The following is a 12,126-nucleotide window of genomic DNA, read 5'->3' as shown; positions in this document are numbered from 1 at the left end:
GCGCTGCCCAGGGACCCCACTGCCGTGGGCACCACTTTTTGGGGACGGGCTCTGTTGCCAGTCCCTGGGGAGCAGAGCGGGGCTGAGGGGGTGTGTGGGGATGCATCGGCCACCCCACAGACTTTCCTGCTTCCCAGGACAATGGGGCACCCAAGGGATACCAGGGGGTGCCTGGGGTTGGGGGCAGGTGTCCCCCTAAGTGATTTGGGCTGAGGCTGTGATGGCCGAGGGGTGAAGGCGTTGGACTCGAAATCCAATAGGGTTTCCCTGCGCAGGTTCGAATCCTGCTCACAGCGAGAGATTTTACCTGCTTTCCTAATGCCCATGCTCTGGGTCCTGGGGAGCAGCTCTCCTCCACCATCGCGTAGTGCTGGTGGTCCTGTCGGTGAGCAGGCTTTCCCATCCAAGAGCCACGGTATGGTGCTGGGTACAGCAGATGCTTTTCTTTATGTGGCATCACTTTCTCCTAGCAATTAATTAACACTGGTGAGTAATTAAGTGTTGAAGGCTGGCCCTGGCAAGCATGAGGCACCCTTGTGCCCAAATCTGCTCCAGGCACTGAATGGCCAGTACCACATTGTTTACCCAAAACCCTTTCTGTCTTCTGGCCACAGATCGATGCAGTTAATGAGAAACCCTGGCCCAGTGAAGAGGCAGCGGGTTGGGTGCTGGGAGGTTTTAGCTCCGCAGTTGGATAGGACAGCGTAGGCAAATCCACGGTGTGCAAGGAGCTGAGTACAGGGCTGCAGGGTGCACACAGATCCAGGGACCATGGCCAAGCTAGTGGAGTGCGTCCCCAACTTCTCGGAGGGAAATAACAAGGAGGTGAGGGACTGCGTGAAGAGGTGGGTGACGCCAGGGTGCAGATGGCTGGACTGCCCCAGCGAAGCAGCTGTGCAGGCAGCACCTGCTGCCAGATTCTGCTTTGCCTCCTTTAAAGCGCTTTGTACCTTTATCTGCCTGACTAATGCTGAAAATGCTGCAAGGCAGCCCCTGCTCCCTTCTGGCACCCTGGTGAGAAGTGGGGGCTCAGCCTTCCCCCTCCCCACTGCCTGCAGGTTGCTGTAGCACCAGGGCTCGTCTCGGGATGGTCTGGCATACCCCATTAGAGAAATATCACTTGCAGTGGTTGTGCCAAAACATGCCAGCCAGGTTAATGGAGTCTGTGCCGGGCATCAGTCCCAGGTTGAACTTTGGCCCTGTTGGGGCCAGAGGAGTGCAGCGAACCTGAAATTGCCAGAAAACCATTGCTTCCCCCAGGGAACAGGCTTTGCAGAGCCCAATCTGTTCTGAAGCTATTTGTTCTGGAGCTCTCTGATGTGCAGCAGCAGCTGGACATCTCTTCCCCACTACAGCGGATCTAGAGTTCACTGGGAGCCAGGGATGTCCCAAACCCCCTGTGTAGGAATGGGGTGCTTGTGTCTTTGGATCCTACATGCTCTGCAGCATAGAGCTGCATTCGCACTGACCATGGAGTCATCCCCCAACATAGTGCCGGTGGGAAGGGTAAAACTGAGAAAAGTTGTCCCCTACCTTGCAGAGCTGGGGTTGTGGCAGCGTCCTGCTGTCTCAGCCTCATTGCCCCCCTCCACTGCCTGTCAGGTGATCGATGCACTGGGACAGGCCATCTCCCGGACACCAGGCTGCGTGCTGCTGGATGTGGATGCTGGCGCCTCCACCAACCGCACTGTCTACACCTTTGTGGGGTCCCCCGAGGCTGTTGTTGAAGGGGCCCTGAGCGCAGCTCGTGTGGCTGGGCAGCTCATTGACATGAGCCGGCACACAGGTGAGCTTGGGGGCAGCGTAGGAGCTTGTCTGGCACAGAGTATCCCTCATCTGCCCTGCGTGGTCGGTTGTGGGTGAGCTTTGCACGGCTAGACCTAAAATCAGCTCCCAGTGGCCAAGCACAGCACGCCACTGCACCCTCAGCAAGCAGTACTGCTGGCATGGATGGTGGTGGGACCATGCAAAGCTCTTGTGCTCACCCTTCCAATCCAGAAAGGCTGAATCCCTCCTATCCCTGGGCTGGAGTAGATGTTACTGCTGCAAACACAACTTTCCTTGTGCAGCAGTGCCCAGCCTGCAAAAGAGGCTGGAAAAGGGCTATCTTTCCTCCTTGTCTGCTTGCTCTTCCCAGTTCCCATCCTCATATCTGCCCCATTACCAGGTGAACATCCCCGCATGGGGGCCCTGGATGTCTGTCCCTTCGTGCCGGTGATGAATGTCAGCATGGAGGAATGTGTCACCTGCGCCAACATCTTTGGGCAGCGGTTGGCAGCTGAGCTGGGGGTGCCTGGTGAGTGGGAGCAAGGAACCTCTGCCCCTCCTGTCCCACTCCACGTACTTCCAGTTGCAGTTGTGCACCTTTTGCAGAAGGTTAACTGAATGGGGTTTGCTTCCAAATGGGCAAAACTAGACCCTGCTAGACAAGGTGCTGCCAGCCCCTGCCTGGTGGTGCTCACCCCGGCTCTGTCTTGCAGTTTACCTGTACGGAGAGGCAGCGCGGCAGGAGAGCAGGAAAGCTCTGCCCACCATCCGTGCTGGGGAGTACGAGGCTCTCCCCAAGAAGGTGAGCCTGGCAGTACCCAGCTGGGTGGCAGGGGCCAGGCAGAGCCAAGCCAGACCTCCCCAGCTTTAGGAAGGGTGCCAGGAGCAGGCATAGTCCCCTCACACCGAGAAGAGCTGATGAAACGCTTTGGGTGCTGCTGAACATGGAGGGGGTTGTGGAAGATGCTGGCTGGGGAGGGAGATGCCATCACCGGGAGGGTGGCTCATGCTGCTTTGGCAGTGCCAGCCCACACGCTCTCCCTTCTCCCCAGCTTGCCAAACCAGAGTGGGCTCCTGATTTTGGGCCCTCAACCTTTGTGCCCCGGTGGGGGGCCACAGTGACGGGCGCCCGGACCTTCCTTATCGCATACAACATCAACCTGCTGTGCACCAAGGAGCAGGCTCACCGCATTGCCCTCAACCTCCGCGAGCAGGGTCGCGGTGCCGACCAGGTACCCCCATGCTGCCAGTGCGCTGGGAGCAGACCTGCTTGTCCCCATGCCTCCCAGGCCATGCCTTGATTGTGGCAGTTCTCAGCAGCCTGGGCGACTGAAGAGAGTGCAAGGCATCGGCTGGTATTTGGAAGAAGAGAATATAGCCCAGGTTTCGACGAACCTGCTGGACTTTGAGACCACACCGCTCCACGTCGTCTACGAGGAGGTCTGCCGAGATGCAGAGGTGGGTGGCATGGGGTGACCCGCCATGGATGTTTCAACAGTGGCTTCCCAGAGGATGTCTCCCTCCAAGCTTTTCTTCCCATCTCTGGGTCAGGCTCTGCTTTATCTCACTCTCAGCTCAGCCAAACTGGGCAGTGTGTTGAATGGCACAAAAACCTCAAAAGCTCAAGAACTTGTTGCTAGCCCCCAGCTCTTCCAGTGAAGGTTTTTCCATAAGCTCCCCAGGTCCTAGAAAGGGATGAGGACCAGCAGGCTGGGGTGATAGTGGTGCAGAGTAGGTGGCTCTGGGGACACTCATATGTTAGGTTAACATTTGAACTCCATGATCCTAAAGGTCTTTTCCAACAAAAATTGTTCTTCGTTTCTGATGTCCTTTGCAGGCACTGAACCTCCCTGTGGTTGGGTCCCAGCTGGTGGGGCTTGTCCCCAAGAAGGCCATGCTGGACACAGCTGAGTTTTACATCAAGAAGGAAAAACTCTTCATCCTGGAGGAGGAACAGAAGATCAGACTGGTAATGTGGCTCCTCCTGGTACCAAGACAAGGGTGGGATTAGAAAGACAGAGCCCCCTGCCCCCTTCCCCCCGCCAGCCTCCCAGAGTGGCACTGAGCAGAGATTTGGGACCACATAAGCCCCCTGGTGTGACACTTATCTCCAGGGATGGTGCTTGGCAAGCTGTGAGGGCACAGCTAGTGGGACAAGTTACTTCGTTGTCCTGAGGATGCTGAGATGCTCAGGGAGCAGACACCTGCTCCCAGAGCATGGGCAGCAGCTGCTCGCTTGCCTGCATGGAGGCCAGGAAGGGAAGGAGACCTACCCAGAACTCAAGGACAGCGAGTGGCTCCATGGGAAACTGCCCCAGGACCAGCATTAGCTGGAAACAAGGAGATGGACTCTGCTTTACAGCTGCAGGAGGGAGGGACTTTTCTACCCTATGGGGAGCAGGCTAGATAAGAACAAGCTAATTATTTATCCTGTTTCCAGTCATGCGTAGGCGGCCACACACCGACCCTAGGTCTGGGATGGGATGGGCTGGTGACACAGGTTGTTCTTACCCTGGGTGGTGGTCCTAGCAGCAGTGTCTTAGGGTGGGATCACCCATGGTTAATTAACAGCAGGGAATGAGGATGCAACAGGACTTAATGCGACAGCTTGACATGGCAGTGCTGCTCTTTGCAGGTGGTCAGCCGGCTGGGCCTGGATTCCCTGTCTCCATTTTACCCGCGAGAGCGCATCATCGAGTAGGGATCCCCATCGTGCTCCTCCTCATGGTGCCCATCCCTGCTGGGATGGAGGGATCCTGCTGCCTGTGTCTTGCACTCAGCTTGTTTTGGGAGTCATGCCTGCACCCAGCTTCTCTTCACACCCAGGGGACATCTCTGCTGGGTGTTGGGCAGGCACAGAGTGTTCCCTGTTCCCAAATGATGATGGTTATGAACATGGGGCATGGGGACTCCAGGTCACTTGAGCAGGCAGCGGCGACAGGTTTTGTGGCCAAAGTTGAGCATGCATGTGTTAAATCCTCCAGCCCCTCCTCAGCCCCAGTTTCTCTGGCTTACATGTTGCCCTCCAAGTACAGACTCTGTGCTGCAGCACTTGGTGTAAAATGCATGTCTTCAGGGGAAGAGGAAACCCCCCACCCATGCCAAGGTGAAAGCAGGACATGTGCTTTAAGTCCTTGCTGTTCCCCAGGGACATGGCTGCAGGCGTGTTTCTGTCCCACCAAATGCCATTTGCATGATCCCACCCCAAATGCAGAGCAAGCCCCCACACCACCGGGACACCTGTTCCCCATCTGTCCCCATCGGGCTCCTTGTCCTCTCCCTGACCCTCCTGCTGGGTTTTTTGAGCTAGCCCCCCTCCCAACCAGCTGCAGAGCCAAGGGATGGATGAAAACCTGTTGGTGAGGGCAGGGCTGGGTGAGAAGTGGTGGTGGATGTCCTTGCACCTGGGGGGCTCTGATCCATGAGGCCGCTGTGCCGCAGGTACCTGGTGCAGGCAGGAGAGGCGGATGGGGGGCTGGTGGCCAAGCCGCTGGGCGCCTTTGTGCGAGCAGTCGGTGAAAGATCAGCAGCACCGGGAGGAGGCTCTGTGTCTGCAGCCGCGGCTGCCCTGGTATGTACCCCACATCAGGATGGGGGCCCTGCCTGCCCAGGGGGGTCCTCTGTGGTCCCCCAAGGGGCTCTGGGTCCTGCTGGAGGATTTACCTCTGTGCCCTCGTTGCAGGGAGCAGCGCTGGGCTGCATGGTGGGGCTGATGAGCTACGGGAAGCGGCAGTTTGAGGAGCTGGACCCCATCATGAGGAAGCTGATCCCCCCCTTCCACCAGGCCATGGATGAGTTGGTGGCGATGGTGGATGCTGACTCCCGTGCCTTCAGCAGCTACATGGTGAGGTCCCACTGGTGGCAGACATCTTGTGGGGAAGTGGGGGCTTTTCCAGCTGGGAAGGGGCTGGCATTGCTGTGCCCCAGCATCCTTAGGAACAGGGCTGTGGCCTTGGCCCGAGCCAGGGCCAGGGAAAGGGACATCATCGCCTAACAGAGGTTTGCAAGAGCATGGGAACTATGTGGTCTGCCCTGGCCCCCCCATGCAAGGCATGTGGGGTCTTGGTGCAAATGGCAGCAAATTTGAGGGCAGTAAAACACTGGCACAGGTTGATGCCCCAACCCTGGAAACACTCAAGGTCAGGTTGGACAGGGTTCTGAGCAACATGCTCTAACTGAACATGTTCTTGCTCATTGCAGGGGGATAGGACTAGATGACTTTTGAAGGTCCCTTCCAACCCACACTATTCAATGGTTCTATAAAATCTGGTTTTCTTTGCCTACAGGAAGCTATGAAGCTGCCAAAGGGCACCCCTGAAGAGCAGGAGAGGTGAGTTAGGCTGGTGGTGACGTGCAGACTGGGGGACCACGGCCACCCTGTGCTCACTCTGGGGCTGTCCCACCCCCAGACGCACGGCTGCCATGCAACAGGGGCTGAAAACAGCTGTGAGGGTGCCCTGTGCCCTGGCAGAGAAGGTGAGCAGGCTCTGGCCTGCTCTGAAGGACCTGGCACGCCACTGCAACCTGGCCTGCAAATCCGACATCCAGGTACAGCCTTGAGCTCTGGCGCTGCCCCAGCTGGGGCTTCGCAGGCTGCCAGGCTCACCGCTTGTCCCTGCAAGGTGTCCCATTGTGCCCTGGCTTCTGGGATGCATCTCTCCAGCCATGCTTCCCAAACTGGCCTGTGGTTTCCACTCATTAACTTTTGGCAGCTTGCAATCCTTGTAGGAGAGTAGACCTCTACCAGCAATTCCCACCTGTGCAGCAGTTCCTACTGCTGGAGCCACATTCTGAAAGCACCGTGTTGGAAAGCGTTGCATGCTGCTGGGTCACGGGGAGTGGGAGTCCTGCAGTGTGAGGTTCTGCCCTGCTGCAGAACCCATGTGGTGATGCTCTAGTTCAGCAGGAGAGCTTCTTGCAAGCCTCTTGTCCTAGGTGGGAGCCAAAATGCTGGAAGCGGCTGTGTTCGGAGCTTACTTCAACGTCATGATCAACCTAAAAGACATAAAGGATGAGAAGTTCAAGCTTGCGGTAAGCAGAGGCCATGTGTATGCCCTGGACATGGTGATGAGGATGAGATGGGACAGAGATGAAGCCTCTGTGACTCCTTGTGCCCAGACATCCACTCCCTTTGCCACCAGTGGGATGCGTGGGGTGGTCGGTGGATGGCTCTTCTGTCCTGTTGAGTGGCAAAAGATGTACCTTCTCCCTCTCCATGCAGATGTCGCAGAAGGTCTCAGGGCTGCTGGAGGAGGCAAAGCAAGGCTCGGCGCTTGTGCTGGCACTGCTGGAGAAGCGGGTGGCCTGAGAGGGGCTCGGGAACGGCCCGGCTGCTCTGCAGCAGCAAATACAGCTGGAAAACACACTCAACCCTGCCTGGCCTACTTTGGTATCCACCTTGGGAGAGCTGCTCTGCTCAGGCAGATCCTGGCATCATGTCCCCTGCTGGCCTTTCCCTGCCAAGGGTGATTTTTGCTGTCTTGGGCTTGGACCCCAGTCTCCATCCCCAGATCCTTGGAGCAGAGGAGCTAGATGGGCTCGCAGTGCTTGGGTCATAGGGGTCCCAACAGAGGGGACAACAGGGACCCCATGGCACTGCCCAGGAGGAGACCCCAGTGCAGGACCTCCTGGCCCTGCACACCCCTGTATGTTTCTGTGACCAGAAAACTTCCCGGGACACCTCCCTGCCCACAGGGCTGGGGCAAGACCTGGCACAGTCCCTTTCTGCAAGGTGCCTTTTTGATGCTGCATGACAAGACCAGCCTGGCATATTGCTCACTGGACTGGGAAGGGAGTGCTGCCAAACACAGGGCAGCACCAGGGTGTTAGTGGGAAGATAGAGATGGGATGGGAGAACCTCTGTCTCCTCCTCATAGACCCCCCTGAGAGGAAGATCTGAGCATCAGGGCATCCAGCCCTACCTCCTGTCACTGTTGAACAGGTCTGATGACAGATATTGCCTTGTCCACCCACATACCATGGCAGCACCCTGAGCGCTGCCACAGGGAGGCATTAGCTGGACGGTGAGCCCTGGTATCCCACAGCAGTGCCTGCGGGAGGGCAGCCCCCCTGGCACCCTGCCCCATGCTGGGTTCACGGAGGGCATGCCTGACTCACCTCATCACCTGACACCGGGAGGGGAAAGCCACCACCCTTCATTCCCTGTTTTTATCAGCCCTGTGGGACCTTTGTACCAGCTGGGAGTGGAGTGTTGACACTTCCCATGTGCCCATGGTGACGGTGCTGGGAGCGGTGCGGCTGGTTCCACCTCTTGGCAGTGTCACCCCTGCCCGCTGCACCCCTCCTCACCCAGGGCCGGGCTCTATTTAATGGGTGCCTGCCACCTTGAGAGAGCCGTGCCAAGGACGGTGAGCAGGGATGTGGAACGCCAACTCAGGTGAGGAGGCGCGGGACCAGGCAGGGCTCGGGGTACCATGCAGCCATTGGGGCTTGGAGAGGGGCTCAGTGCAACTGCCACGGGCACCTGGGGGGATGCCCTGTGTACTACAGGGGAGTGGGGCATCATTTTTGAGGAGGGGATAGACTGGGAGGGTGGGCAGGTACACCAGCTCCCTGCATTGCCTTGTCCGAGGAGAGCCCTGCTCTGCTCCCTAACAGTTCCCTCTTCTTCCTAGGTGCACCCGGAGGGGTGCCACCACCACCTGCTGCTCCAGGATGCCCTTGTCCCAGCGCTCCAGCAGGTCCCAACCCTGCCTATCCTCCTGTGCCACCTAGCCTCCCTGGAACCTGTCCCCCAGGACAGCCAGGTGGCTATCCCTGTGGCCCCTCTCCGCCTGGCCCCTGCCCGCCGGGACATCACCCCCATGGGCCCCCCCCGCCAGGGCATCACCCCCATGCCCCCCCCCCACCGGGGGATCATCCCCATGGACACCACCATCATGGGCATCACTCCCCAGGCCACCACCATCATGGGCATCACTCCCCAGGCCACCACCATCATGGGCATCACTCCCATGGGCATCCCCATCCGGGACAACCAGGGTGCCCACCATGCCCCCCTGGCTGCCATGAGAAGCACCGTGGGAAGCACCACATGAAGAACAAGAAGAAACACAAGAAGCATCACCATGGAGGCAAGGTAAGAACAAGGCTGCAGCAGACCCTTCCGAATCTCTGTTGCGGTCCTCTGGACCCCCTCACACATGCCACAGCATCCCACCTGGGCAGCTGGGGGTCCCCTCGGCCACCCTGCAGAGCAGACTGCCAGCACCCCAGTGGCTTTTGTTAGACTCCTGTTTGGCTAATAAACAGGTAAGCATGAGTCATTTCAAGCGAGCCTTTTGAAGCGTGACCGCTGAAATTCTTGAAGCCATTTGCACCAGTGACACAGCCCAGGGTGCACCACGTGGCGTGTTAAATCCCAGGACTTTGTCCTACTCACCCAAGAGCAAGTCACACCTCTGTGAAGGACATAAGCTCCGTGCCCTGCAGCAGAGGAGCAGTTCAGTTCCCGTCTAAAAAACAATCAAAACAGCAACAACAGAAAACCAAAGAACCCCTCCCCAGAAAAAAAAAAAAAAAGGGAAAAGCGATTTCCTGTGTCAAGAGTAGATGCTGCAGAAAGCGCCATTCCAGGGACAGGTGTCCTCCAAGAGCAGGTCTGAGTGAGGAGCTGCTAAACAAAACCACAGTTGTACCATGGGAGGAAGGAGCATTTCCCAAGCAAAGCAAACTGTCAGCTTGTTAGTAACAGAATCAACTTTACAAGATGTTTCCTTCCATGTTCCCTTCTGGAACAGGTCAGGATGGGCCTTCGCTGGCTCTACCCTGGATATCACTGGATCTGTTACAGTTGGATTAGCATTAAGATAGCAACCAGCCCCGTAACCATAGAATTCTTGTATTCAGTAACCAAACTCTATTCTTAAAGCTGACATAGATTTATGGTATATTCTTATGAGGCAGGTAACTGTAACCGAGCCTTATTCTTAAGGTGGACATAGATTTACGATATATTCTTTTAAAGTTGGTACCTTAGAAAATAACTGATAAACATAGCATCTTTTAGATAGGAAGTTTGTGTTAGAATAGGTGTGGAATATGCTAATGGTTGTCAGGGGTTGTAATGAATATGTATGTAACTGACTTGTATAATAAGGTGTAGTCTGAATCAGCTGTTCGAAGCCAGCTTTGGGTGCGAACCCCTGGTTTCCCAGCGCTGAAATAAAGCACCACATATAACTACGCCCATGGTTATGTGTCCTTGATTGCTAACAAGCTCCTCTCACCGTATAATGGCTCTATGATGATCTGCCTTGATGTTTGCCCTCGCTGGGAGGGATCAAATCACCAGTTTCAACAGCAAATACAGATCAAATTACGAGAACTACAGACCAGGTGCTGAACAGCATAAATAACCAGACCAAGTGCTGAGCCTGCAGCACAAATAACCAGACCAGGTGTGCACAAATAACCAGACCAGACCAGATGCCGAACCTGCAGAGGTTTCCAACGGACGGCTGCCTGCCTGCAGGGAGCTCCCTGCCCAACCGAGCGTGGCTTTCGCCGCGTCTGACCGGCAGGCTATCAGATGCCTGACCAGCAGGCTACCAGACCAGAACCAGACCAGATGGGTACCCAATAATCCAGGTAAAACAACAGATAAAGCACCTTCTTAGCAATCAGAGGTCCGTCGTGAGCAGCGGAGAGCTGGTTGCGTCCGATGCGTTCCCCAAGAATACCTCGGTGCTACCCAGAGCAGGATCGAGACGCGATCTGTCTCAGCAATGCCCACGAAGTCCCACCTGGGTCGCCAAAATGTTAGCAATCAAGGACACATAACCATGGGCGTAGTTATATGCGGTGCTTTATTTCAGCACTGGGAAACCAGGGGTTCGCACCCAAAGCTGGCTTCGAACAGCTGATTCAGACTACACCTTATTATACAAGTCAGTTACATACATATTCATTACAACCCCTGACAACCATTAGCATATTCCACACCTATTCTAACACAAACTTCCTATCTAAAAGATGCTGTGTTTATCAGTTATTTTCTAAGGTATCAGCTTTAAAATAATATGTCGTAAATCTATGTCCACCTTAAGAATAAAGCTCGGTTACAGTTACCTGCCTCATAAGAATATACCATAAATCTATGTCAGCTTTAAGAATAGAGTTTGGTTACTGAATACAAGAATTCTATGGTTACAGGGCTGTTTGCTATTTTAATGCTAATCCAACTGTAACAGATCCAGCGATATCCAGGGTAGAGCCAGCGAAGGCCCATCCTGACCTGTTCCAGAAGGGAACATGGAAGGAAACATCTTGTAAAGTTGATTCTGTTACTAACAGCAGGACCCTTCTGGAGTTTGCTTAACTGGCCAGGATAAGCTTGTAAAATATTAATTTAAAAAAAACAGCCCTCCCATGATATGCTCATAATTATATTCTCCAAGCAGAAAAATAATGGCTCCAAACAGTGGTTTGTAACAGCATTGCAACAAACATTGTGGTGATGTTATTAGTAGCTGTTTTACGTTCAAGTCAACGTATCCCGGCCAGGGTTTGCTGTCTGCGGTTGTTGTGCTGCGCTGACTCTCATACAGGCTCACCCTCCGCATGATCCCTATGGTTTAATTACTGGCTAATTGCCAGCTTGCAATCCAGCCAGCCTGCAAAGCTGAAGGCACCCCTTCTGCTGGGGTGCAAAGGTACGTTGGGAGAGGTGGGTCTGCAGCCACCGCTGCTGCAGGCTCAACCTGCACCCAGCTGGGCACTGAGAACGCGCACCCACCCCAGGATCACTAACATGCATCAGAAATGGTGTGAAAGACGATTGTTTCTGTGCTACCTTAAAGTTGTGTTGTCTCCTCCAGCACTGCAGCAGCAGCTCCAGCAGCAGCTCTGACTGAGACTGAAGATGACATCTCCCACCTGCACAGCAGTGAAGTGATGAGACATGAAACTGGACGCCCCACAGGAAACACCTGCATGATCCTCCTCTCCTTTCCCCTTCCTCTTAGAGCAATGTTTTGCCTGCTGAGTGATTTTCTTGTTTGTATCCTGTAAATTCTCTCCTCTGTCTTTTGGAAGAATCTGCTGAAATCCATCCCTGAGGCTGCCGGTAGCGGCACGGGGAATATCGTGTGCTGGTTTGCAGTCAGTTGGTGTCTGTGTGGTTTTTTTTCTTGTGCAATGATGCTGGCTTCTAACACGGATCACATCACCCATAGCAGTCCTTAAATTTCATGTGAACTTTCCCAGTTGTAGAGGAGGGGCTGGCTGGGGAATGCCATAGCTTTCCCTTGCTGAGCTGTACAGGTTGGCATCCTCCATGCCAGGGTAACAGTTAACAAGAAAAAGTAGTGAGCTCTCCTGAAGCCTCTGGGCCATACG

General features: G+C 55.3%; 1 protein-coding gene and 1 non-coding gene across 6 annotated transcripts; both read left to right on the top strand.

Moving 5' to 3' along the window:
* Positions 1–214: 214 nt before the first annotated feature.
* Positions 215–296, top strand: TRNAS-CGA (transfer RNA serine (anticodon CGA)). The gene has a single exon. It is a non-coding gene; the product is annotated as a tRNA-Ser (tRNA).
* Positions 297–655: 359 nt separating this feature from the next.
* FTCD (formimidoyltransferase cyclodeaminase) lies at positions 656–11,893 on the top strand. Of its 5 annotated transcripts, none has more exons than XM_071811406.1 (17): positions 658–825; positions 1,603–1,786; positions 2,168–2,296; positions 2,481–2,569; positions 2,820–2,999; positions 3,085–3,225; positions 3,605–3,736; positions 4,403–4,464; positions 5,209–5,338; positions 5,450–5,611; positions 6,054–6,097; positions 6,177–6,315; positions 6,703–6,798; positions 6,989–8,164; positions 8,403–8,534; positions 8,715–8,866; positions 11,607–11,893. In XM_071811406.1, exons 1-14 carry the CDS (start codon positions 772–774, stop codon positions 7,073–7,075), a joined length of 1,629 nt encoding a protein of 542 aa, XP_071667507.1. In that variant the 5' UTR covers positions 658–771; the 3' UTR covers positions 7,076–8,164; positions 8,403–8,534; positions 8,715–8,866; positions 11,607–11,893. The 5 variants fall into 5 exon arrangements, with proteins under 5 accessions (XP_071667509.1, XP_071667507.1, XP_071667506.1 ...); XM_071811405.1 differs by having other exon boundaries at positions 8,685–8,866; XM_071811404.1 differs by having other exon boundaries at positions 8,403–8,866.
* The last annotated feature ends 233 nt before the right edge of the window (positions 11,894–12,126 follow it).

The sequence above is a fragment of the Patagioenas fasciata genome, chromosome 7 (assembly GCF_037038585.1).
Source record: "Patagioenas fasciata isolate bPatFas1 chromosome 7, bPatFas1.hap1, whole genome shotgun sequence".
Lineage (NCBI taxonomy): Eukaryota > Metazoa > Chordata > Aves > Columbiformes > Columbidae > Patagioenas > Patagioenas fasciata.
The sequence above is the reverse complement of the archived record's forward strand: the minus strand, read 5'-3'. Positions and strand labels throughout refer to the sequence as shown.

What these genes read in the sequence shown, in the direction of transcription:
- FTCD (XM_071811406.1), top strand. Translation starts at nt 772, where the DNA reads ATGGCCAAGCTAGTGGAGTGCGTCCCCAACTTCTCGGAGGGAAATAAC. An exon ending in AGGTCTGCCGAGATGCAGAG is followed by an intron (nt 3,226 to 3,604) that starts GTGGGTGGCATG and finishes TGTCCTTTGCAG; the next exon opens with GCACTGAACCTCCCTGTGGT. An exon ending in CTGCAGCCGCGGCTGCCCTG is followed by an intron (nt 5,339 to 5,449) that starts GTATGTACCCCA and finishes CCCTCGTTGCAG; the next exon opens with GGAGCAGCGCTGGGCTGCAT.